Genomic DNA, 26,160 nt, shown 5'->3' with positions numbered 1-26,160 from the left:
CTATTCTGGACATTTCATATAAATCAAACCATACAATATGTGATTTTTGTGTCTCGCTTCTTTCACTTTATATAATGTTTTCAAGGTTCATCCATGTTGTAACATGTATCAGTCAGTACTTCATTCCTTTTTGTGGCTGAGTAATATTCCATTGTAGGGATAGATTACATATGTTTATCCATTTATCAGCCGAAGGACTATGTGTTGTTTCCACTTTTTGACTGTTATGAAAATGCTGCTATGAACATTCATGTACAAATTTTCGTGTGGACATATATTTTCAGTTCTCTTGGGTATATGTCTAGGAGTAGAATTACTAGCTCATATTTTGTACTTATTTCTAAAATGTGATTCTTTTGGAGTCTAACGATTCATATTTATTCAAGCTAAATGTAGTGACCTGAGAAGTGTTTTGTCTCATTGCAAAGGTCTATCATGCTTTGAGGCAATAGACACTTCAAGAAGTGCTATTGCCATGTTCCTTTGCCACTGGAGATATAGAAGGAATAATGGAAAAATTAAAAAATGATCGTGATTGTCATATGGACCCATCCCATTATGGTCTCCTTTTTTTCTAGCATATTCCTTCTCTTCTATTTTTGTGTTTCCTGTGGAAGAGCATCATTTTCATGCATTATATTAAATTATATTTTATATTTCCCTTTCCAGGCATTTCTAAAATGTATACTGATATCATTAGAGGAGAATCAATGATTATCTGTGGCTTCACATCCATTGTTTTTGGAGTTTTTCGGAGCAACATACTTAGCATTTCCAATTTTAGGGGTAAGAGCGTTATTTTCTCTGTATATTTTCTAAAATCATTCTATATGGTACATTTCAATTCATACTGAAATTAAAATATATTCAAGATGTCTTAACTTTACTGCTTTCCCTATACTTTACTCATGGACCAATTAAAATAGTATATCAGGTAACAAGAAAATAATTACCATCTATGTGTTTTCTCAGAGATTATGGGGGAAAAATTGTTAAAGAAATGATTTCATCTCCCCCAGTATGCATGCACACACACACACACACACACACACACACAGACACACACACACAATTGTGTTCATCTAGCTTAGATTTACTTCTTTCCTAGACCAATCTGGATCTCAATGAGTGCATGTTAAGAACTGGCTTGGGGGCTTCCCTGGTGGCACAGTGGTTGAGAGTCCGCCTGCTGATGCAGGGCACACGGGTTCATGCCCCGGTCCGGGAAGATCCCACATGCCGCGGAGCCTGCGCGTCCGGGGCCTGTGCTCCACAACGGGAGAGGCCACAACAGTGAGAGGCCCGCGTACTGCAAAAAAAAAAAAAAAAAAGAACTGGCTTGGTCCTGGATTTGAGTCTGAGGGTGAAAGCAGAATGGTTCAAGCAATTCTGGAGAGTCAGGTCTTAGAAGTGATAATAGTCAGACTCATGTGGTTAAAGTTCAGTGGGATATGGAATAAGTTGATATCCTGGGTTTCCAGATGTGGTGCTAAGGAGAGAAAAAAGGAGGGAAAATCACAGCATGAAGAGGGAAAATGTGTCTTCCTGATACATATATGAAATACTAGTAGGAGGATAGAGGTGCTACAAGGAGAAAGAAATTTTGGTAATAGAGGTTTGCAGTGCTTCTCAGTGGGGAAGCTAACAGCATTCGGGGTGGAACAATCTTTGTTATTTAGGACTGCCCTCAGCTTTGTCTGGTATCTGCTCTCTAACTGCCACTATTGCCCCCAGTTACTGTTACAATGGAAAAATTTTCCTTCTCCATTTCCCAGATATCCCCTGGGATGGAGGCAGGAGTCACAAATGGACTGCAGGTTGGTGGGGATCCTGGACATGGTGTGCTTGACCCTGTCACAGTTTGTAAAAAAAAATTGAATTTGAATGTCTTTTGGTTGATCATTCACTGTCCAGCTTGTCATAGCTTTTTCACATTTATGCTCCTTGCCTGACTCCTGAGGGCGTTTGAGTCTGCTGTTCCCAGAGGAGCAAACCTCAAGCTGCAGACTGTAAGGGAAATATATCCCCAGAAAGCCTCTTTGGCCAGGCTTTCATAGGAAATTCCCATCTGCTGAAGAGCAAGGTCCCCACTCAGAATCTCAAGAGCAAACCAAAGGGCATAGACCCAAATGCCATTAATGAAAGAAAAAAAATTATAGCTCAACTTTTGTTTTTCTTATTTTCTTTTTCTAGAGTTATATATAATCACAGGCCTCAGCTTGGACATTTTGGGAAGCATAATATGTGGATATTGGTGTGCAAGGATCATTCAGTTTATATTGACTGACCTGTTTAGCAATGCACTGACCAATATCGTGCTTTGTATCTCAATGGTGTACTTGACTTTCTACATTGGTAAGGCAGAAACAGATATAAAATATGCCATCCTTAAAGTGAACTTTATGCATTTAAGTTTTTCCTTCTTCTTGAATCCAGTTGCTTCTTCCCAACCGCTTTCCCCTTGATGTGGCTCCTCTGTGCGTCTTGTCATAATATCTGGCTGCCACCTCTAGCTCTTTCCTGGTCTTTCTTAACATCCCCTCAATTTCAGCTCCATGTCCCTTCCCTTTGCATTCCTCCTCCATGTGGTAACTGTCTTACTCTTTTTTAATTCCACCCTTTGATCTTACATTTATTCACTGGCAGTCCCCTGAAAGAGGAATCAGACCCGAGCTGATTTCTGCTCTGACCCTTAGCAACCCATGTCTAAAATGAGAAAGGTGGGAGACATGCTCCTGAGGTCTTTTTCCAGCTCAACAGTACCCATTCAATGGGTACCAAACTGAGGGGACTGTAGAAATGGCAGCCCTTACCTGAGGCTAGGAGGTAGGAAACAGAGAAATCAGGTATGTCTACATCTGGAAGAGAAGCAGGAGAGTGGAATGATCCAGGAGTCAGAGTGCCTAGCCCTGGTAGACCTTTAACAATCATTTCGTAGTTTAGTCCAGTGAGATTGGGAGCTATAGTTTTTACCCCCCTGACTGAGGTAACCAGTCCCCCAAAGCCATAGTAACCATGGTAAAAATACGGCCAAATTCTGCTTCTGCTCTTACCTCACACAGTGGAGCAACTTCCATCCATGGAAGCCCTCAGGTATCAAGAGGTTAATTACTCCTCTTTTCACCTCCAGTGACCAAACAGAACTGCTTCCTCTACAGATAAATTGCTACCTATTGTTGCTCACTACCCCAAATCAGTAAAATACAGAAAACATTCACTGAAGAGTCATTTCTTTCACCTTTCTTCATTTTATTCCCTCCCTTATGTACCTATTATGAATGCCTTAAGTGTCTGAAGAAAAAAATTAATTTAATATTTCCTTTTTTCCCATTAGAGCCTAAGTTCCTTGAGGTGGAGGCTGTCTCTTATTCATCTGTATATTTATTCTCTTTTCTCTTTTCCCCCCAGCCAAGCCCAATGCTTGCCATATGCCCAACAGTAATTTAACACATGCTGGTTGAATAAACTGTTAGTCTTTAGAGAGCTCTGAAGTTAGGCAGAGCTAACTTGAAATCCAATCTTTATAATTTATTAGCTCGGTAACCTTGGAATATTACTTAACCTCTCTAAGCTTTAGTTAGTGTCCTCATCTATAAAAGTGATATAAACTAATTTAGAGGGGCGTTACAGGCATTAGTGAGGTAATTTGTGTTGGGTGACTCCCTCATGCTGGTGTCCTGGAGGTAGCTCTTGCTGGCTCATGAGAGCTGATTATCCACATCTCTTCCCCAACGCTCTATTCAAGTGACATAATGTTGGTAGCTTGAAATTGCCCATAGTGGGACCATGGAAATTGGCAGACACTACCAACTGGGGCTTTTTTTTTTTTTACCCCCCAGATGGCCACTTTTAAACATTTACCAGCATACCACTGGGCTCAAGGTAGGGCAGCCAATAAATGTTGGTTCCTTTCCCCTTTCCTCCTAATTCATGGAGGTGCTCCCAGTCAGTGCTTGAGAGGTCTGGAATAGATTCTCCCTCGCAGCTCTCAGAAGGAATCACTGCTGCAAAGCCTTGGTCTTGGAAATCTAGCCTCCAGACTATGAAACAATAAATTCCTGTTGTTTATGACACTTAGTTTGTGGCCCTCTGTTACAACAGCCCCAGGAAATGAATACCCCTCCCGTATCCATTACACTTTCCTCTGCTTCAGGAATTAAAAACAATTTCAGGCAGTTCTTTCCTCTTACACTTAATCAGATCCTGACAACAAAAGTCAGCAATAGACAGTTATAAGGAGAAGTTCCATTGCCAGAAAGCTAAGCATAGGTAAAATTTTCATTTACACATTCTCTAATGTTACATTTCTGTCATGTTATCTAATTTTATTTTTTTCCTTCATTAATGAACACACTGTTAACTGGCTTAAATCCAGGGAGTGTCTGATTGAGGTTAGAGAGTCACCTCTTTGAGCACATTTTTGTCTCTATTGTATTAAATTCACAACACATTCATTCTTTTTCATAAAATAAAATAGTCAAAATATTGCACAGACATTGCCGCACAGATAAAAAACATATTGAAGCATTGTTGGTTGACAGGTAGTGCAGCTAGAAATATTAATATATCAGCCCACGGAAGAAAATGTGAATTTAGTGTATAAAAGGCAGTGTATAATTCATGAAAGATGGTGGGTTATATAAAAGTCTAGCCCAGAGGTACAGCAAGAGAGGTGGTGGGAGAGGTCTGTCCTAGCAGAAGGAATATTTTATCCAGTGACATTGATCAGAATTTCTGGTGAATGGAGATAATAAAAAGTAGACAGCTTTTAGTCAGTTTTATTGTTTTAAAACTCTCTACCAACAATGCATTTCTTTCTTACCCATGCCAGGGCTGATTGCTCTCACTCGTTTTTGTTATGTCATTGGTCTAGGCTATAAATGTCAAAGGATTTCAGTCATCACCCTAATATTTTCTAGTTAGGAGATGTCGATTCCTGAATCCTGTTGTTTTTTGGAGACAAAATCCCTTTGATTCTCCCGGTAGGAGGACCTGCACTTTTTCTCAGGCACAGAAGGAAAGAGAGAGACAGAGTTTGATGGAGAGAGCCACTTTCCTGTGGTATCAGTTTCCTGTGGTGGTTTCTTTCCATTGAATCAGAAAAATTTTACAACTCTATTTTTAACTACTTGGGTTTATGCTGATGAAAATTACTTCCTTTATTACATGTTCTATGACTTTTCCCCCCTTCTTGAGCATTTAAAACACCATTTAATGTAATAGCGTTTGTAATTTTTAAAAGACTTTGTTTTTCTAATTATAAAAGTAATACATGTTCATGTAGAGTTTTGGAAAAATTCTGAAAAGTCAAAGTAGGAATCACCTATAAACCCGTGTCATAAATTTAACCACTGATACATTTTGTTAAACGTACTCAATCTTTAAAAAATACATATAAATGTACATACATGTATTAAATGTATGCATTCACACCATATGTTCTTGTAACATTGGGATTATACTAAATAATATCAGTTTTAAAATATAGTTACTTAGTGGTTTCCTCATAGCAAATGTTATCTCTAAGTAGTGACTGTTACTAAAAAAGACTATAAGCTTTAAAATCCCATACTACGAGTCATAGGGAAATAAGACCTTGAGAAACAGTTTCCCTATTGTCACAGTTCCCAGTACCACTGGTTTTATTGCCATTTGTTATTTATATTAAATTCAGTTAAATAAGTAGGTTAAAAGAAATCCAAAGTGGATTTAAGTGATTAGATAAACCAAAAGAATAATAAAATCCTCTTCAAATGAATAAACAGTATAAATTTACTAAGCAGTAAGGTGAACATATAAAAATAATTAATAGCATAATAATAATGATGATCATTTATTCCTTGCTGTACAAGTGTGCCAGGCACTTTTCATGTTATCTAATTTTATCCTCACAACAACTCTGTGAGGCATTATTCTTTTACACCCGCTTTACAGATGCAGGGACACTAATGGAGAAAGGGGAGCTCACATTCCCAGGGCAACTAGCTCTGCCTTGCTCCAGAGGGCTTCCACTCCTACCTTGCACGTACTTTCCCTTCCATCTGACATTTATAATGTGCTATTTGAAGGTTCTGCAGCTAGGACTGTTGGTATTTATGGTGTTCAAACATTCTTCATAGCTGGTTTACCTGCCTCAGACTACATTTACACATTTGTTTAGAGCCCAGAGAATTACAGTTTTAGGGGAGCCTGTATCATGCAAAAGAACCGTAGGCTTCAGGACCTGCAGTCACCAAGGAAGCACTGAGCTTGGACCACAACCCCTAGGACATGCAGCACAGTGTCCTTGAGGTGCTGGGCAGAGGTTGTTAAACTTACTTTTCATTAGCTCTATCCTCGAGGATGGTCTATGGCAGGGGTTGGCAAACTATAGCCTGTGGGCCAAATATGCCTATTTTTTGTATAGCCCATGAGCTAAGAATGGTTTTTACATTTTAAAATGGTTTCAAAAAACTCCCAAAGAAGAATATTTTGCAGCATGCAAAAATTATGTGCAATTCAAATTTCAGTGTCTATTATTTATTGGGCACTCATTAGTTACGTATTATCTACGGCTGCTTATGCACTAGAACAGCTGAGTTGAGTAGTTGCGACTGGGACCATATGGTCCACAAAGACTAAATATTTACCATATGATCCTTAACAGAAAGAGTTTGTCAACCCCTGATCCTAAGGATTAGGCCAATCCCTTTAAGCAACTTTCCAAGAAATACTACTACCCTTTTAAGTTTCCCAACAATTCTTCTCTCAAGATAAAGTAGCTCAGTGTACAGATTTGAATGCAACTAATTTTATTCATTTTTTTTCTCCCCAGTGGAATTTTTGGGAATGTCAGGCATGGTTGCTTTAGTCACTGTAGGACTAAATTTAGATTCCTTAAGCTTTAAACCGAGGATCGAGTTAATAATTACTAAGTAAGTCTATTGTGTACTTGATATAGATCTCATAGAAATTTAGTGCTTAAGTGGTCCTGCCTTAATGAACACTACTAAAGTTTTTTATAACTTTTTTCTGTGTTTTAATTTTTAATTTTACTGCCAGTTATATTTGAAAAGAACTTAAGCTACCAACAATTATTGACATTAATTGGTATTCCTATTATGAATAATGTATCAGTGGCTCAGAGATCATAGTACTTTCTATGCATAACTCTTTGATAAAAATTTACTTTGAATTGTGGGAAGTTTAAAAAATACTTTATTCCTTTGTTTCCTTCATAACGTACCTGAATGACAGTATCCAAGTATGGGAAGAGCTGGAAAAGAAAGGTAGCAGAAAGATGCAACACCAGCAAACTCTTATCTAGCCTTTACATCTGGTGTCATATGGACATCTGTGGACAGAGGGAAAGCCATTTGTCTTTTCAGACAAATGAGTTGGCCGTTCTCTGAGCGACTACGCTAAATTATAGAATTGTTTCAGAATTATCTCACACCAAATCATAGTCTAGTGTAGAAATTCTCACATTGGATGAAAGCAAATGTTGAAATGAGAAAAATAAGCATTATCCTGAGTTTTCCCATGAAGATTCATTGCTTTAATATAAAGCAATAAAATATTCTTTGTTCTGAAATTATGTTCTTCCTACTTTTTTGGTGTTTAATATGTAATTTCTCTCATGAAATTCTACTCATAGAAGACGGTACTTTTTTTTTTTATAACTCTACTTGGCAAAATTTAAAAAAAGAATGGCACCTGTAACTTATTCTAGTTTTGTGTATATGTGAATGATACTTTACTGGTTTTTAAAAGCCAGAAGCTTAGGAATAACTAGTTCTTGGAACACATAGTTTTTGTCTGTATTTGGACAGTTTTCTGAGCTCAGTCATGCTGTCTGTCAGCATCATTATAAATTACTCATTCTATTCGTTCAATTGTATATTCATTTAGCTACTCAACCAATCCTCTCTTAATATCTCCTGTGGCCTGGACATTGTATCCTAGGTTTGGGGCTATGAAAATAAGTCCCTTCTCAGAAGACACTCATGTTAAGTGGTGGACATGTTTATGTAAGAAACTAATAATAAGTGTAAGTGATTATATGTTTATTGGGATCTTACTATATGTAAGGCATTTTTTAAGGTCCTGTGGAGACATTTAAAAAAGTATTCTACTCAGTGAGTTATTCCATCATTTCTGAATTTTTATAAAACTAAGCTTTGGGGTTTGAGGTCCCGCTCATACCCTTTTCTTCTAGGAGTTCTGAATCACTTGAATCAAGAGACAGGAATTGGATAGAGAATTGGACTATCTGCTTGATTGGAGTAATGCTGTATCAGAGAACATGGTTTATATCTGCAGCTAAAACGAGGCTTCCTAATGCTTCTTTCCCAGTGTAGATCTTGAGACCTACCCATAGGGAGACTGGTTTGTGGGACAGACATAGTCACCCAGTCCTCTGAAAGGGAAGGTCTGAATAGAGGGGACCAAGAAGAGGCAGGACTTGAGATCTGCTCGTGGAAGTCAGACCTGGCCCAGACCCAGGTGTGTTACCACATGGAACCAGAACAGCTCCATGCCCTAAGCACTGTGCTCTGGCCTCGCAGTAGGAATCTCTGGGGGTGAGGCTAGACGTGTAGATTTAAAAAACACATCCCTTAAAATGTGATTTCCTTTCCATTTATCCTAGGTTTCTAATAATGTTTTCATGTGTATACCAACATTTAATATACACTTTCTTTGGCATTATCATTGGATGTGGAGAAATCAAGTATTTACAGTTTCACACTTTAGTTTTCATGCTCATCTTATTTGCAACAGTGAATTTTGTAAGGTAAGAATTATAATTTAAAGTTTGCTTACTAGACTTAGGTTCTCAAGCCCAGAATTAGAATTGAGAAGAAGTGGGTTATAGCAAAAAGAGCTGTGGACATGCAGTCAGGAAACCTGTACTGTTGTCAAGGTCCTGACAATAGCTTGCTGCACAACTGAGGGGAAGTCTATTTACTCTTCAAGCTTTCATTGTAAAATGAGAAGGCGCAGAACAACAGCATCAGCCTAACCCATGAGCTTGACAGAAATGCAGATTCATGGGCCCATCCGATTCTACTGAATTGAATCTCTGAAGTTGAGATCCAGGAAACTGTTTCAACATGCTTGTTAAAGTTTGAGCACCACTGGACCAGATTAATAGCTCCTAACATTTTGTTGACTTTCATCATCATTTATTATCATCATAACTATGATAAAGCCATTTGTTAAACATTAACCATGTACATTATGCCATTAGTATTAATGCAACCTATGCGGTAGGTGTTTCTGCATCATTTCACAGATGAAGCCCCAGAGAGGTTAAAAACTTGCCTGGAGTCACCCGGATTGTGAGGACAGAGTTGGGGTTTAAACTTGACTCCCAAGAGCATGCTATTTCTTGAGTGACATTGCCCACACGGGGCAGTTGTGTCTTCCATAAGAATTCGTGACAGTGTCTCTGAAAGTATTGTCATTTCCACTCAGGTTAGGCCTGGCTGAGTGAGCTTACTTTATAAGATGTTCTCATGAAACATTGCTTCTGCTGACTCTGAAGGCACTGCAGGCAACTCGGATAGGCACTGTCACACAGAAGGGTGGGTGTACAATTTATGTTTCTTTCCACCACAGGAGCACAAGTACAAGGTGAGGTTGGCCTCAGTGTATGCAGAAAGATACATGGCTTTTTGCACACATCCATTATCTCATTTCATCTGCATAGTGACACTGGGAGATAAGAATTATTATCTCCATTTTATAGATAAAAAAACTGTCCAAGGGATTTCGTTGGTGGTCCAGTGGGTAAGACTCTGCACTCCCAATGCAGGAGGCCGGGGTTCCATCCCTGGTCGGGGAACTAGATCCCGCATGCATGCTGCAACTGAGTTCACATGCCGCAACTAAGACCCTGTGCAACCAAAAAAAAAAAAAAAAAAACTGTCCAAAAAAGGCAAGGTGCCTTGCCCAATGTCAAATGGCTAGTGAGTGCCAGAGATCTTGTGTGAACTTATGGTTCCACCTCACTAGAGGAGAGACTTTAGTGGAGGGAGTCATCCTAAGGGGCCCTGAAAGTGTGGGTAGACTTTCCGTAAGAGACTTGTTGAGAAAAATGTTTCAGAGACGATGAGCCAAACAAAGGCCTGGATGTAATAATCATTGCTAACGTGTGTTAAGTGCTGACCACATTCTAAACATCATGCTAAGCCCTGTGAATGTTGCCTCATTTTATTGAATCTTCATAAGAGTCCTTTGAGGCAAGTTCAATGACTATTATTTCTCCATTTTGCAGATGAAGAAAATGAGGCTTGGAGAGGTTAAATAACTTGCCTAAGGTTACATAGTAAAAGACATCTAAATTTGAACCCAGGTAGACTGACTCCAGAGCCTTTGCTGTACTGCCTCCCTGTTTTTGATAATCAGGAAATGACATAAATTGTTCTGTTTTGGCTGGAGTCAGTGGTATTTTAGAGAAAGATCATTTAGTAAGGCTGGAAAGGTTGATAAGAATTACTTTGCAAAAAGCTTTAAATGCAAGGTGGAGGAGTTTGCCCAAATTAATTATATATATTATAGATGGCAAATTGTAGATTTTCTGTTTCTCAATGACAGGAATTCTCTAAATTGTCATACAAAATTCCCGGTTAAGCGACTGATACACAGTATCTTTTTTGAGGCTGAGAACATGTCAATTATATTTCTGCTGTAATTTCACTTGAAGGACAGTACTGATATTTTTTTGGTGCAAGTCTGCTATAGATAGAATCTAGATTTTGGCATAGGATCCTATAACAAAATGACCTGTAGAGAAAGGAGGCACAAATTGAAATTATTTACATGGTGTTTAGTGTATGATTCTTGTGGAAACTCAAGGAAAATTTGGTTGAGCTAAATTTATTAAAGTGTCTACAATTTTACTTTTTCGTCATGATCTACAAGGTCCTTGTGGTCTAATTTCTGCATCTGGTTGTGGCCTTCCAGGGAGCTTGTTAATGTCATTTGAAGAAGTTTCCCTGCAGGAATTTACTACCAAGATCCTAAACACTACACCCTAGTGTTAATGATAATTTCTTATATTTGTATAGAATTTCTAGCATTATTTTTCAAGATTTGAGTATTATATGCAACATTTAGGTCATAAGTTCGGTTAGTCTCAGAAAGTTTGAACAACCTATGAATAAACTGGATCGTCTTCTCTTTTCTGAAAAATTTTTACATGAAATTTAGTATTTACTAGCTAGTATCATCCATAAATAACATTAATACATAAGATGTGATATAAAAATAAATGTTTTTCTCTCCACAGGTTACTTACTGTTGTATTAGTGAGTCCTATTCTGAGGCATTCAAATTATGAGTATAATTGGAGATGGGGAATTGTTATAGCATGGTCTGGAATTAAAGGAGTTTTTAGCTTACTCTTGGCTCCTGATATTCATAATCTGGCTGAACAAAAAGTAGAGTCACCACAGCTGGTAAGAAACATCATATCCCATGATTATTCATACTTACTCATTTTTGTTTTGTAGCACTTGTCATAGTACCCAATAATAAAGCTAACCATTTAAAAAATTAGGCTTGAAGAATGCAATCTTCTAAGTAGGAAGGAACTTTTGGGGGAAAGTTTATTTATGTTGACAGTGTGAAAGGGACCAAAAATCAAATAACAGTTCCAGATGTGGGAGTTGGGTACACTTGGGCTCGAACCCTGGCTGCACCATTGACAGGCTGAGTGGCCTTGGGTAAGTTCCCCAGACTTGTGGCACTTCAGTTTCCAGTGGAGGATCGAAATGATGCTTAGCAAGGTACCTGACACTCAGTAAATGTTCAACATATGCTGTTGAACATATAAATGCTGTTGTTCAAGAGCTGTCAGAAGGTATGAAAAAAATAATTCCTTATCTGGAGCATTCCAATTCCTATAGCTATTAGAGCAAAAACTGAAATGCTCATTAAATATGCTAAGGAAAGAAAGATTTTGTAAATTTTTGAATTCAGGATCTAGTCATATTTATGTCTTTTAGGGCTAAATAAAAAATTAATTTCTTGAAAAATTTTGGCTGAACACTATATTATACATAGCGAAAGACAAATCTCAGTTTCCTTTCAACTCTCTCTCAAAGCCTTTTCCCCATGGGCCAGCCAGTGGATTTCTGGGCAGTCTGGTGGTGGCAGCGTTGGTGAGACTCCAGGGAAGGTCCAGAGAACCCAGAGCATCTGTGGACAGCATGAGGGTACCTCATCATTCGTGACAGTACTCTGTGAGCTAGCTGGAGAAGTTGTGAGAAGTTTCTAGAAATCCCCAGGACACCCCCACCACTTCCCAGTCAGATGAACCCCAAACCTGCTCCTGGGAGGGAGAACACTTGAATAATGTAAACTAAGAACATTACCCACCTCCCAAGGAACTTTAATCTGGAGGTAGATGTACAGAGTTTCTTGATAGTATCCAACTTCAAGTTCAGAATTTTCTCTTCTTTGCTATTTTACTTCTGTCCTAGAAGACCCTAAGAGCCCAGTATTTTTCAAATATCTTTGTTGGGGGGAGCAACTATCACCCTCTCTATCTTGTATGTAGGGAAACCAAAATAAAGAGAATAGCATGTTAGTGAAAGAACTCAGGCACCCTAACTCCCCAAAGAGAAAGAGTTTATTTTTAATGTTGCTTTTTAAGAAATGGAGTATCATAGTCCTCACCATCTTTCCTGGGGATTTACACTTCATATCTGTGGGCATGGTCTGGGAATTAATTTGGAGTTCAAACACACCTGTGGTTTTGCAGGGACTTTGGGTCCTTCCGTGTTCCAGAGGAAAAGAATAATGAGCTCCTTCAGTTTTCTTTTGTGCAAGGAATTGGCCTAAAACCAAGTCAAAGAAATGTTAACTAACATTTGAGTATCATTTTTCAGTGTTTCCCAAATCTGTTTGATGTTAAGAATCCCTTTGATGCCACCTCAGCCCTACAGAATCAGAATCTGCAGGGAATAAGCCTGGGAGTCAGTGTCTTTAAGAAGCATTTCAGGTGCTTATTGTGATCAGTCACTTGGGAAATACTCTCTGAAGACATACTGCTATTAACTCCATTTTTCGGTAAAGGACATTGAGACTCAGAGTGGTAAACTGGCCTCAAATTACATGGCTAGTAAATGGCAGAGCCAAGACCTACAAATGTGGTTCTGCTTCTGCTTCTGCATGGTGCCTCTCCTGACCCCAGCGCAGTTCCTGTCTGCTTCTTCAGAGCTTCTCGTATGGCTGTAGTAAATGCTTGTGGCAGGTGCACTTCCCTATCACCACTGCCTGCCATTGCCGGGGTTGCTCCCCAGCCCCGCAGGTTCCACAGCAACGTCTGAGAATCAACCACCGTGCTGGCTTTTCAGGCTTTGCATGGCCACTGTTGACGGCAGCAACCATGGAGAGCTCCTCTCTCAGTGTCCTTATCCCTCCCAGAAACTACAAAATCTATTTTTTTTTCTCACTCTGATTGAGAACTGATTTCTACCCCAGTGGATTATATTCAAGCAGTGTCCACAAAATAACCCTTTTGCCTCTTCTTATCAGAGGCAGGATTTTAAAATGTGGATTAAGGTAGAATTTTGTTGGTGGTTAATTGAACAATGATTCCCTTTGGAGAACTTATTAATGTTTTGACTCTCTGTGTTTTGTTTTTCAGTTTATATTGTATATACAAGTAATATCATTAATGACTATGGGAATAAATTCATACATGATGACTTATTCAGCCAGGACATTAGGTAAAGTCTAATTAATTGGGGAGAGTAATGCAAAGAGATTATTGTTGGGGGGTGGAGGAGACATTTCTTATGGGGCTCAAGGAATTGATTATGAAATCACTCATTTTCATTCACTCCCTATTTATAGATGATGTATGAATTGGGATATTGATTCAGCCAGTTTAACAGAAACCACATTAACCGTGGCTTAAACAAGACAAAGTTTTTTTTTTGTTTGTTTGTTTTTTTCCCCTCCACCAGAAAGTCCAGAGAAGTGGGATGGTTCTGTTCCACAAGGTTGTCCAAAGATCTCACTCAGATCCTTCTCTTTTGTTGATCCTCAGCTTCCCAGGGTGTTGCTTTTGTCTGCAGGGTAGATGCTGGCTCACTGCCACTGTATCTTCAATCCAATCAACTAGAAAGGGAAGATCCGGTGGGGGTGATGGTGGTGGTGATGGTGTTAATGGAGGGTAAGCAGCTTCCTTTTAAGGGCACAATCCAGAAGTTGTACATATCATTACCACTCACAGTCCATTGGCCAGAACTTAGTCACATGGGCACACGTGGGCAAAGGAAGCTGGGGAATATTATCTTAACTGACTGGCCATGTGCTTAGGCAAAACTCAGAGATTCTATTGTTAAAGGAAGAAGGGGATCTTCTTTGGCTTTCAGGGATCCAGACCCACTCTGCTCTCTTTGCTTATGATATAACATCTGGTTTTCTCCCATGCTTGCTTTCTTGAGATTGCTCTTACTCTGATCATCACAAAGGCAAGAGCAAGAGGTTTTACTATTTTTTTTCTAGCTATAGGAAAAATATTTTTTTCTTCTCCTTTTCTTCCCATACAATTTTTTTTTATTGTATTAACTGAACCTCAGAATTTTCATTGTGAAACAAACATGTATGGCAAGTACTTTATCCTCAGAATCAATGCTCATCCTTTCTAGAAACACTCGCACGTTAACAGGTAATTGACAAAATTGAGTTTTATCAGGAAGAGTTTCAGACCAACTTCTTCCATCTTGTCTAATGCTTTTAAGAGATTCATCCTCTGGACCTAGAGATTATCATACTAAGCGAAGTAAGTCAGAAGGAGAAAGACAAATTCCATATGCTATCACTTATATGTGGAATCTAAAATATGACACAAATGAACATATCTACAAAACAAAAACAGATTGACAGATATAGAGAACAGACCTGTGGTTGCCAAGGGGGAAGGGAGTAGGGGAGAGGACTAGGAATTTGGGATTAGCAGATGCAATCCATTACATATAGGATGGATAAACAACAAGGTCCTACTGTATAGCACAGGGAACTATATTCAGTATCCTGTGTTAAACCATAATGGAAAAGAAGATGAAGAATATATATATATATATGTGTGTGTGTATATATACACACACACATATATCTATCTATCTATCTATCTATCTATATATATATATATATATCTCACTGAGTCACTTTGGTGTACTGCAGGAATTAAACACAACATTGGAAATGAACTCTACTTCAATAATATTTTTTTAAAAAAAGAGAGAGAGATCTATCCTCATATTCTTCCAGGATCATCTTAAACACAGGAGTTTGTTCAAATGTACTGGTGCCATCGAGTGGTCCCCTTATACCCATGTTTCCCCAGAGCAACTGGAAAGTGGCCGTTGCTCCATCCTAATGGGTGGGATGTAATTAGGCAAATGAATAAACTTTCTCCTTGTGTGCTCTCAGCCATGGAAATTTTAAATCCAAAGCTGATACGTTCTAACTCTTTAGCATGGCAGTCAGATGCATCTTTGCTCTGGACCATAGAGAACTGAGAGGGATATGGTTACAAACCTTTTTGAATCCCTGAAAATTTGAAATACAGCCACCACAGTGTCCTGTAGAGAATGCAATAAAGTTAAACTGAAACATTTAGAAACATTTAAAACTCTTTATGAGACATCTTATATGCAATTATGCAGAGAGAACAGTTTTATTATTTATTTATCTATTTAATTGACGTGTAGTTGATTTACAATGTTTTGTTAGTTTCAGCTGTACAGCAGTGATTCAGTTATACATATGTATACATTCTTTTTTTATCTTCTATTCCATTATGGTTTATCACAGGATATTGAATATATTTCCCTGTGCTATACAGTAGAACCTTGTTGTTTATTGAGAACAGTTTTATTGAGATGGAATTCTGAATGAGTAGACTAAGCTCACTCACTAATTAAATTCTTCTTTTTGGTAAGCAAGCCTCGTATCTAAAACTTCAAATTGATACTTCAAGATGATACAAACTGCTACAAGTTTTGGACATGTAGATTTGCTGGCCAGGAAACAGAGATGTTAAATTTGAGGGATCTCTATTGCAGTGGCCATTAAATTTTATTATGTATAAGAATCAGTTGGAGAAGTTGTTAAAATGCAAATTCCCAGGCCACTCTGATTCTCCAGACATGGCGTAAAGCTCAGGAATTTGCGTAATTTAATAGGCAGCTCCTTTACCTGTAGACACAGGTAGCTTTCCATACTTGGAGAAATACTGATTGGATGCCTTTAAATAGTGAGTCATGTTTCTAGCTATAGGGAACAAAAAGAAACTAAGAAGATATTCTTTAGCACTTGAGTCAGAAAAAGTTGAGCTGTACAGCCAAAAGGAAATGGATAGTTGGGTAATTTTCTGGAAAATTTTGGACAAATAGTTGTCCTTGCTCTAAGTACTCTGGTTTGGCTATGCAAGTGATGCCAAGATTTCACTACATTATGCAACATGTCTCTTCCCTGTGCAGTCTTCACTGTATTTTATTAAGGCCCTTCCTTTTCTTTGTCACAGGTTTGTGTGCCATCTCCCTTCCAAGACAAATGGCCATGCAAAATGCCATTAAGCACATCCAGGAGATAATACAGAACAGAATAACTTTATTTAAAACAGAAAAAATTTTGACAAATGTTAACTGGACCTTAGTAGAAGAAAAAACAAAGATTGAATATATCATTCCTGTGAGTTGATACCTGGCAAAAAATAGTCCTTTCTCTTTCTGGCCTGCCTTTTTCTTTAGTTTATTATAAAAAACTTGATTCTGCTAGTTGTATGTCAGGATACTGAAGGGAGATACATTTACTAGCTTTGCTATATTGGCAAAATAGTTTGAATTCTATCTCTAAAGAGAATGTGTTGGTGATCTAGCCTTATTTGCCAAATACAGGAGAACTGGTGTTTTTACAAACTGGCTGATTGAGTAACTATGAATGGCCGCTGCCAGGGTGATGTTTCCAACTGGTTGAGGAAGTGAGAGATCTCTCCCTGTATAAGTACTATCAAAAGCAGAAAACAGGCTGCTCCAGAGAGCAGTCAAGCATACAACTAGCTTGGGGAAGAATTTGGCTTCTAAATCTCCCCAAATGAATAGTTACTGCGCCACAATTGAAAGCAGCATCTCTAATATGGAGAACATTTTTCACTTATACACCCCTTTATTTTAGCGATTCTGATTTGAGTTATTGGAATCTTGGTTGAGAGAAGTATTTGACAGCTCCTAATCATTTTTACTTATTTGTAACTTTATCTCTGTGTGTTTTTAAACGTAGTCTGATACTGTTCAGTTTCCTCATGTTTCATGTGATAAAAAAGTGAAGGAGGAGTCCCCAACAGATGAAGTTTTAATAGAAGAGGCCAGATTGCATGTAGCTATAATACAAATGGTTGGTACCCTTCACATAATCTGCTTTTTATTTATTTATTATTCTTGCAATGCTTTTAATTCTTATGTATGGTTTTCAGGTGACTAGATTTTTTTTCATCTTTTGATTGGTTGTTAAAATTTATGTTTGATTTATGAAAGTTAAAAAATAAAAGAAATCTCTTAGGATTTAAATTCAAGTCACAAATGTTATTCTATTTCTAAGTCTAGCTAATTTTAACAGTTCACTTTTGGGGAGTCTTTGAATAATGTTTGGTGCCATTTACATACTTAATTAAAATCTTCAAATATTTGAAACTGCTTTTGTACATTTAACATATTTGAGTTCCTCTTATACAATATTCTCTCAAGTGCTTATTTAACTCTTGTAAATCTAATGAGTTAAAATAAATCTAATGAAGCAAAATTCTCTTAAAATATTTACAATTTAATATTTAAATGTTATAAACGTAGGAAGATTACTAGGTAAAATCAAGTTTAAATCAACTTATCAAATTGCACATTTAAAATTGGGGTTTTATTCTAATAGTACAAATTTTATTCAGTTTTACAAGTATATAAAATACTCGTTATGCCCAGAATCCTTCTTTTTTACTTTCATTTTAGAACTTATTATTATGAAGAATTTCTAAAATATACAAAGGTAGATAAAATAGTGTAATGAACTCCCAAGTACCCATCACTCAGCCTTAAAAACCATCCACACATGACCAACTGTGCCCCATCTGCACCCTCATTCACTCCTCCATCTTCCATATTATTTAGAAACAAATCCCAGATATTATATCATTTCATCTGCAAATATTTCAGTATGTATCTCTAAATTTTTAAAATTCAGTCTTTTTAAAATTTTTAAATTTGGTCTTTTTAAAAACATAGTAAAATACTAATATTGTACCTAAAAATTAATAATTCCTTAATAACATCAAATATTGGGTCAATGATCAAATTTCCAATTATCTCATAAATGTGATCAATGCGTATTTTCACAGTTTATATTTTTAAATTGCATTTCAGTAAAATCACGTATTGCAATGAATGAATATGTACTTTGTCTCTTTTAATCTATAAATTCCTCCTTTTGTTTTTTCTGTTGAAGAACATATTTCTTCTTAATACAAAAATATTAACACTATATTTTCATTTTAAAAACATTTCTATACTTAATTTAAAATGTTCTCAGAATTTGAAAGGCTCTTACCCAGAGAGGTAAAGTATGGTCACAAATTCTTTGTAAGACCTCCTATTAAGAGGTGGTGTCTATATCCCTCCCCACCATTAAATTTGGGTGTTCTTGTGACTTGTTTTGACCAGTACAATGTAGCAAAAGGACTTTGGGCATGTACTGGAGCCTAGGCCTTGAGGAGATTTGCAATTTCCCCCTTCTTCCACTTTGAATACCACCCTGAGATTGTCATGTGAGGAAGCTGGCCTAGCCTCTGAAGAATGAGAGGCCACATAGAAGTAACCTGAGGCATACAGCTGAGAGTCAGTACCCTACTACCAGACTTGGGAATGAAGCCACTTTAATTTGAGGCTTGGGACAGTAGATTCAACCTCGCGAAGGTAAGAGATGCAAAGAATTTGTGACCATATTTAATGTACCACGTTCCACACACTGGCCACAAATATTTTTACCCCTCCTACGAAGCAAAACACACTCATCTTTTTCTAAGACGCTGCGTGCCTGCCCTGAACCCTGGCAAGCCTTCATCCTATTATGGTATCAGATTCAAAGTCCAGTATCTCATAATGTGCATTTAGTCTAAGTCTGCTGAGGCTTCTTGGTTGTATCTCCTTAAGTATGATTCCTCTTGATCCAGAGACCTGTGGACTAAGAAGAGAAGTTATCTGTCTCCCCCACCTCCACCCACAACATTCAGTGGTGATCAAGAGACACCTCTGTTCAAGAAGGGGAAGAACAGGAAGCACTGATTAATCACTGGTCCTTGGCAATTCTGAAATCCAGATGGGCATATGTCCCAGTTCTCCCCATTCTCTACATTTTCATAGGAAATAATCCATGTTTGTGGCTGAGTAACCTTCTCAGACTGATTTCTGCCAGTAGAAATGGAAATTCCTATTTATTTAGAACTCGTACTGTCTTTTTAAGTCCAATCTGATAGTTTCCTTAAAAACTCATGTGTTTTCAATGAGTCTCATTGTAGTCCACTCTACTCTGCAATTCCTTTTCATACAGGCCACATGTCAGACAATATGAGTCTGAGAAAGCCTTTAGTCTGCTTGAGAGGGTAGACTAAAGGCACTTTGGTTCTCCTCCACATGGCTTCCTATCTTCCAGTAGAGTGAACTGGGCTCCTTTACTACATGGTGGTCTCTGGGTTCCAACAGGGTGAGAGGACAAGCTGCAAGCCCTCTGTATCTCCTAGGCTCTGGAAATTGAATAACATCACTTTTACCCCTGTTCTATTAGTTAAAGTAAATCACAAAGCTAGCCCAGATTCAATGAGTGAAGAAGACCCCACCTTTGAAGGAAGGAGCAGCAGTGTTAGTTACAAAGAGGCATGGGAAAGGCATGCTACATTGGGACCATTGTTCTAATGACCTACCACATTTACTTTTTTTTTTTTTTTTTTTTTGCGGTACACGGCCCTCTTACTGTTGTGGCCTCTCCCGTTGCGGAGCACAGGCTCCGGACGCGCAGGCTCATTGGCCATGGCTCATGGGCCCAGCTGCTCGGCGGCATGTGGGATCTTCCCGGACCAGGGCACGAACCCGTGTCCCCTGCATCGGCAGGCAGACTCTCAACCACTGCACCACCAGGGAAGCCCCCACATTTACTTTTTAAATGAACAATCCCATTTAATGACCCATTCCATGTTACCTTTTCTAAAAAAATAGAAATATATTTGATTTACAATATTGTGTTGGTTTCAGGCATACAGCATAGTGTTTCAGTTTTTTTTTCAGATTATATTCCATTGTAGGTTATTATAAGATGTTAACTATAATTCCCTTTGCTATACAGTAAGTCCTTACTGCGTATATTTTATGTATAGTCGTTTGTATCTGTTAATCCCATACCCCTAATTTGTCCTCCCCACCTTTCCTTTTTGGTAACCGTAAGTTTGTTTTCTGTGTCTGTGAGTCTGTTTCCGTTTTATGTATAGACTCATATGTATTATCTTTTAGATTCCACATATAAGTGATATAATATTTGTCTTTGTCTAACTTACTTCACTTAGTATGGTAATCTCTAGGTCCATCCATGTTGCTGCAAATGGCATATTTCATTCTTTTTTATGGCTGAGTAATATTCATATATATATATATATATATATATGCCACATCTTCTTAAGCCAGTTGTCTGTTGATGGGCACTTGGGTTGTTTCTATGTCTTGGCTATTGTAAATAGTGCTGCTATGAACGTTGAGGTGCATGTATCTTTTTGAATTAGAGTTTTGGGGTTTTTTTTTTTGGATATATACCCAGAAGTAGGATTGCTAGATCATATGGTAGCTCTATTTTTAGTTTTTTTAAGGAACCTCATACTGTTCTCCCTAGTGGATGCACCAGTTTACATTTCCTACCAACAGCGTACAAGGGTTCTGTTTTCTCCACACTCTCTCCAGCATTTATTATTTGTAGCCTTTTTGATGATAGCCATTCTGACCAGTACAAGGGGATACTTCATTGTGGTTTAAATTTGCATTTCTCTAATAATTAGTGATGTTGAACATCTGAAGTAAACTCTTTGAGTTGTATAGATTTTGAGTTTCCTGAGAGAGTACTTTGCAAAAATGGAATATTCTGTAAATATTTAAATTGAATGAAATTTAGTTCTTGCTCTAGAAGTTTTTGAATAGTATATTTTCATATATTGAGTTCAATAATAATAGTGAGGGGTATGTAAAGGTCAAGCAGAGTACATTACATTAATGTTTTGGTCCTTTGTAATTTTTATTTAAAATTGTATGTTTAGAGTAGCTTTGAAAAACAGTGTAATGACGGAGTCCTCAGTGTAGAGGCAGCCCGGACATTAATTGGTGCAACCAAAAGCTATTGCCACATCCAAGGAAAGTAAGTGTAATACTTCTTTAACTGATATTTCCAAAATTGAATGGGTATGTGATAGAGAATGAACAAACTGAGAGTTCAGTGTCCAGATTGATCAATCTTTTTATCTTATCTGTCTGTCCATCCATCCATCCATCTACTTCCTATTTTACTTCACTTTACTTTTCTATTTTACTTCCTATTTTTCTTGTTTATACTTTTCTCCCTGAAAATTCATAACTTTGATGACATTGGGAGTTTCTGGAGGAAGATTTGACTACAGAGCAATTATATGAGAGACAAGGGGAGCCATGAAAAAGAACCCATATAGTTTTAATTATGGTGATAATTATTTTGTCTTTATATCATATTTACTAAATTACTGCACAGGGGAAGTAAGGAGGCCTGGAGCCTGCCATTAAACTGCTCTCTGGGGTGGAATAGGATCATAGGATCTGGAGGAATTGATCCAACCCATGGAACTGATAGATGCAATTAAATATGATGGGAAAAGCTCAGTATCTTAGAGATATATTGATATCTGGTTACAGTCCTGAAACATTAGATAATGGATGGTCTAAGACAAACCTGTGGGGCAACAGTGATAGGAGATTCTGTCTGGGTGATAGTTAACATTTCAGCAGCCTGGTAATATATCTGGGAGATGTAGCATCAATTCCTAAATAAAGTTTGGGAAGGACAGAGACTTCAGGGCCTTGGAGAATCTTGGGCTAGTCAAGGCATGACAAAAGGAAGCTTGATTCTAAACCCCAAAGAGTTGGATTCTGAAGTTTTAATTATGTTCTACCTCAGGTCACAGATAGTTCCAGGAACATGGACAGCAGGAATCTCCCACTAAAAATGTTTCTGTTCTGTGACCATGGGGGGGTAGGTGGATGGATACAGAGGCATATTTAATAAACCCATATTACATTTATGTTTAGTATAACTTTCTGTTTTATATTACCCAGAGGTATAGCACTTGCTTTTCATTATAACACGTGTGTATATTTTTCTCTATTAGATTCATGAGTATTTATGATGTTTCAACTTATGTAAGAGCTAGAAGTTGGCTTATGAAGTTTAAAAACATATTAACTTTCTTGGAATATCATGAAGATAAGACACCTCTTTTTCTATATGGGTAAGTACTGTGAACCTTTAATAGCAATGTACTTGAAAATATGACCTTTTCTACATTGTCAGAATAGATTACTTTGATCTTCCCTAAAAAAAAAAACAAACAAACAAAACCCAACTAATATTATAGTCAAGTCTTATTGATTGAGTGCAAAAGGAACAAAGTGCTTGCTTCTCTTTCTCCATTCTGTTTTACCAATTTCATTGGCACCTCTATTAGAGAGTGGGTGGAAAAAAGATGAAAAGGATGGTCATATTTGGATTCTTCAAGTTTTAATTACCATGTCTTAGGGTCACATTACATGTTGGACTTCTTTCATATTCTTCTGGTATTCTTCTGGGATGAGCAGGGGTGAGAAATAGCAAACTCAAAGACTAGATCTAGCTCTCAACTTAATTTCATCTGTGCCATGGGATAGTTCTGTTGATGTCTATAATTAGGAAAAACACAGCATGGCCTTAATAATAATTATAACCAATGTCCAAAATAATGCAAGATACAGATTTTTCTTAACTTGTGTAGACTCTTTGTTTTGTTATATAAGTTGTGAGCTTATATACTTTTTAGAGCAGAAAGACAAGGTTTTTCTACTAACAAAAGATGTCAGGGCTTCCCTGGTGGTGCAGTGGTTGAGAGTCAGCTTGCCGATGCAGGGGACATGGGTTTGTGCCCCGGTCCGGGAAGATCCCACATGCCGTGGAGCGGCTGGGCCCATGAGCCATGGCTGCTGAGCCTGCGCATCTGGAGCCTGTGCTCCCCAACGGGAGAGGCCATAACAGTGAGAGGCCTGCGTACTGCAAAAAAAAAAAAAAAGATGTCAAATGAGAAAATACTGGGACCATTAATGCTAATAAATTTTAAGTGGGTGTTAACATGCTTTTCATAACAAATTATGATAATTTTTTACTTTCTTCCATTTATTAAGTTTACAGAAAAATATAAAAATTTAAAACCCTAGGATCTTGACATATATCCAAGTAACCTCTTTTTGTCAGCTTCTACTTTAGATGAATAGAAAAAAATTTTTTAAATGTCATAGTAATATTGAATATTTCATTCTGTTCCTAATTTTAAGCAGTGTTGATGTTTTTCTCTAAATTAATTTGTTTCTTGCTTTTGATGTATGAATTTTTGCATTGTTCCTATGTGTGATTAGCCTTGATTTTAGAAAATGCTCTCCAGACAAATCTCAAACAAACAATCCAACCTTACACCTAAAGGAGCTAGAAAAAGAAGAACAAACAAAGCCCTTAGTTAATAGAAAGGAAGAAATCATAAATATCAGAGCAGAAATAAGTGAAAGAGAGACTAAAAAACAATAGAATAGATAAACGAAACTAAGAGCTGGTTCTTGGAAAAAATAAATAAAATTGATAAACCTTCAGCCCAACTCACCAAGAAAAAGAGAGGGCCCAAATCAATAAAATCAGATGAAAAAGAAGTTACAACTGAAATCACTGAGATACAAAGGATCACAAGAGAGTACTACAGTTATATGCCAATAAGATAGAAGAAATGGACAAATTCTTAGAAAGGTACGATCTCCCAAGACTGTAGCAGGAAGAAGTAGAAAATATGAACAGACCAATTACCAGTACTGAAATTGAATCAGTAATTTTAAAACTCCCAACAAACAAAATTCCAGGACCAGATGGCTTCACAGATGAATTCTACCAAACATTTAGAGACGAGTTAACACATATCCTTATCAAATTATTCCCAAAAATTGCAGAGGCAGGAACGCTTCTGAAATCATTCTATAAAGCCAGCATTACCCTGATACCAAAACCAGGCAAAGATATCACAAAAAAAGGAAATTACAGGCCAATATCACTGATGAGCATATCAATAGATGCAAAAATCCTCAACAAAATATTAGCAAACCAAATTCAGCAATACATTGAAAGGATCATACACCATGATCAAGTGGGATTTGTCCCAAGGATGCAAGGATGGTTCAATATGTATGTATATATTCCATATATATAATGGAATATTACTCAGCCCCAGAAAAGAATGAAATCTTCCATTTGCCATGTGGAAGGACTTAGATGGTATTATGCTAAGTGAAGTAAGTCAGACAGAGAAAGTCAAATACTGTATGATTTCACTTATATGTGGGTTCTAAAAAAACAAAACAAATGAATAAACTTAACAAAAGAGAAACAGAGTGATAGATACAGAGAACAAACAGGTAGTGTCTAGAAGGGAAGGATCGGGGGAGGAAAGAAATAGTGAGGGAAATTAAAATGTACAAGCTTCCAGTTGCAAAATAAATGAGTAACCAGTATGAAATGTACAGTGTGGGCAATATAGTTAGTAACTATGTAGTATCTTTGTATGGTGACATATCATAACTAGACTTAGTGTGGTTATCATTTTAAAAGGTCTAGAAATATTGAATCAGTGTGTTGTGTAACAGGACCTAACATAGTGTTCTAGGTCAATCATACTTCAAAAACAAACCAACAAACAAATCCATAGAAAAAAAAGATCAGATTTGTGGTTACCAGAGGTGGGGGGCGGGAGAGGGGGAAGTGGATGAAAATAGTCACCAGGTACAATTTCCATTTATCAGATAAATAAGTACTAGGGAGGTAATGTATTACACCATGATGAATATAGTTAACACTGCTGCATGTTACATATGAAAGCTGTTAAGGGAGTAAGTCCTAAGGGTTCTCATCACAAGGAGAAATTTTCTGTCTGTTTAATGTTGCATCTATATGAGATAATGGATGTTCACTACACTTCTCGTGATGATCAGTTTGTGATGTACGTAAGCCAAACCATTATGTTGTATATCTTAAAACTTATACAGTGCTGTATATCAATTATATCTTAAGAAAGATGGAAGAAAAACACCCCCCCCAAAAGCCACCCTCCCAAATGAATATGTATTTACAGTACCTATATTTTGGAAAAGGTTAATGAAAATGTTTCTTCTACCTGGGTGAATAATAAGCATAAGACATTAACTTAAAAAAAAAGCTCCTCAGCCCTGATCTAGATTACCAAGAGCCATATTTTTATCTTTTTCCCTTATGATTTTTATGTCTAGAAAGTATGGTTTAGATTTTTGCTTAGCTATTGTTTCATATTATTTGTATCTTTTTTCAAATTAATGTTAATATTTATTTAAACAAATGAACTTCAGATTTTAATTGTTATACCTTTAAAGTGATCTGACATTTTATTTGATCTCTTTTTTTTCAGGAATAATAAATTTCTGATTTTTATATATCACATTGTATTTTCAGAAGAATTTGAATATGCAGGACATATTATACGAATAATGTACATTTGTCCTATGATAATGCATCTATGGCCAATGGCAAGAGAATTAAATGTGTCAGCACTGATATTAGTAAACTACTATTTTGTATTTTTATATCTGTTAGAATCAGCATTGAAGGTACTGTTTAAAATAGAAATATATCCTATAAAAAGAACAGTTTAGATAATTTGAATCTATTTTTGTCATTTTTTGGAAATAATTGATACTAGAAGCCTTTTGTTGTAACAGTTGATAGGATCCTGGAATTTTAGTAATCTTTTTGAATTTTCTGAGTTTAATGATGAAATCAGTAAAACAGTTAGTCTTGGAT

At 37.1% G+C, this 26,160-nt stretch overlaps 1 protein-coding gene across 1 annotated transcript in view; it reads left to right on the top strand.

Moving 5' to 3' along the window:
• SLC9C2 (solute carrier family 9 member C2 (putative)) overlaps positions 1-26,160 on the top strand; it is an 88,954-nt gene that overhangs the window by 13,019 nt on the left and 49,775 nt on the right. The window contains exons 5-15 of the mRNA XM_065901444.1: positions 670-786; positions 2,194-2,355; positions 6,815-6,914; positions 8,630-8,773; positions 11,273-11,441; positions 13,637-13,718; positions 16,526-16,692; positions 17,296-17,394; positions 21,338-21,435; positions 22,436-22,555; positions 25,769-25,967. Of these exons, the coding sequence (XP_065757516.1) occupies positions 670-786; positions 2,194-2,355; positions 6,815-6,914; positions 8,630-8,773; positions 11,273-11,441; positions 13,637-13,718; positions 16,526-16,692; positions 17,296-17,394; positions 21,338-21,435; positions 22,436-22,555; positions 25,769-25,967 (1,457 nt within the window). The remainder of the gene's footprint in view (positions 1-669; positions 787-2,193; positions 2,356-6,814; positions 6,915-8,629; positions 8,774-11,272; positions 11,442-13,636; positions 13,719-16,525; positions 16,693-17,295; positions 17,395-21,337; positions 21,436-22,435; positions 22,556-25,768; positions 25,968-26,160) is intronic.

The sequence above is a fragment of the Phocoena phocoena genome, chromosome 1, assembly GCF_963924675.1.
Source record: "Phocoena phocoena chromosome 1, mPhoPho1.1, whole genome shotgun sequence".
In the NCBI taxonomy this organism is placed as follows: Eukaryota; Metazoa; Chordata; class Mammalia; order Artiodactyla; family Phocoenidae; genus Phocoena; species Phocoena phocoena.
The sequence above is the reverse complement of the archived record's forward strand: the minus strand, read 5'-3'. Positions and strand labels throughout refer to the sequence as shown.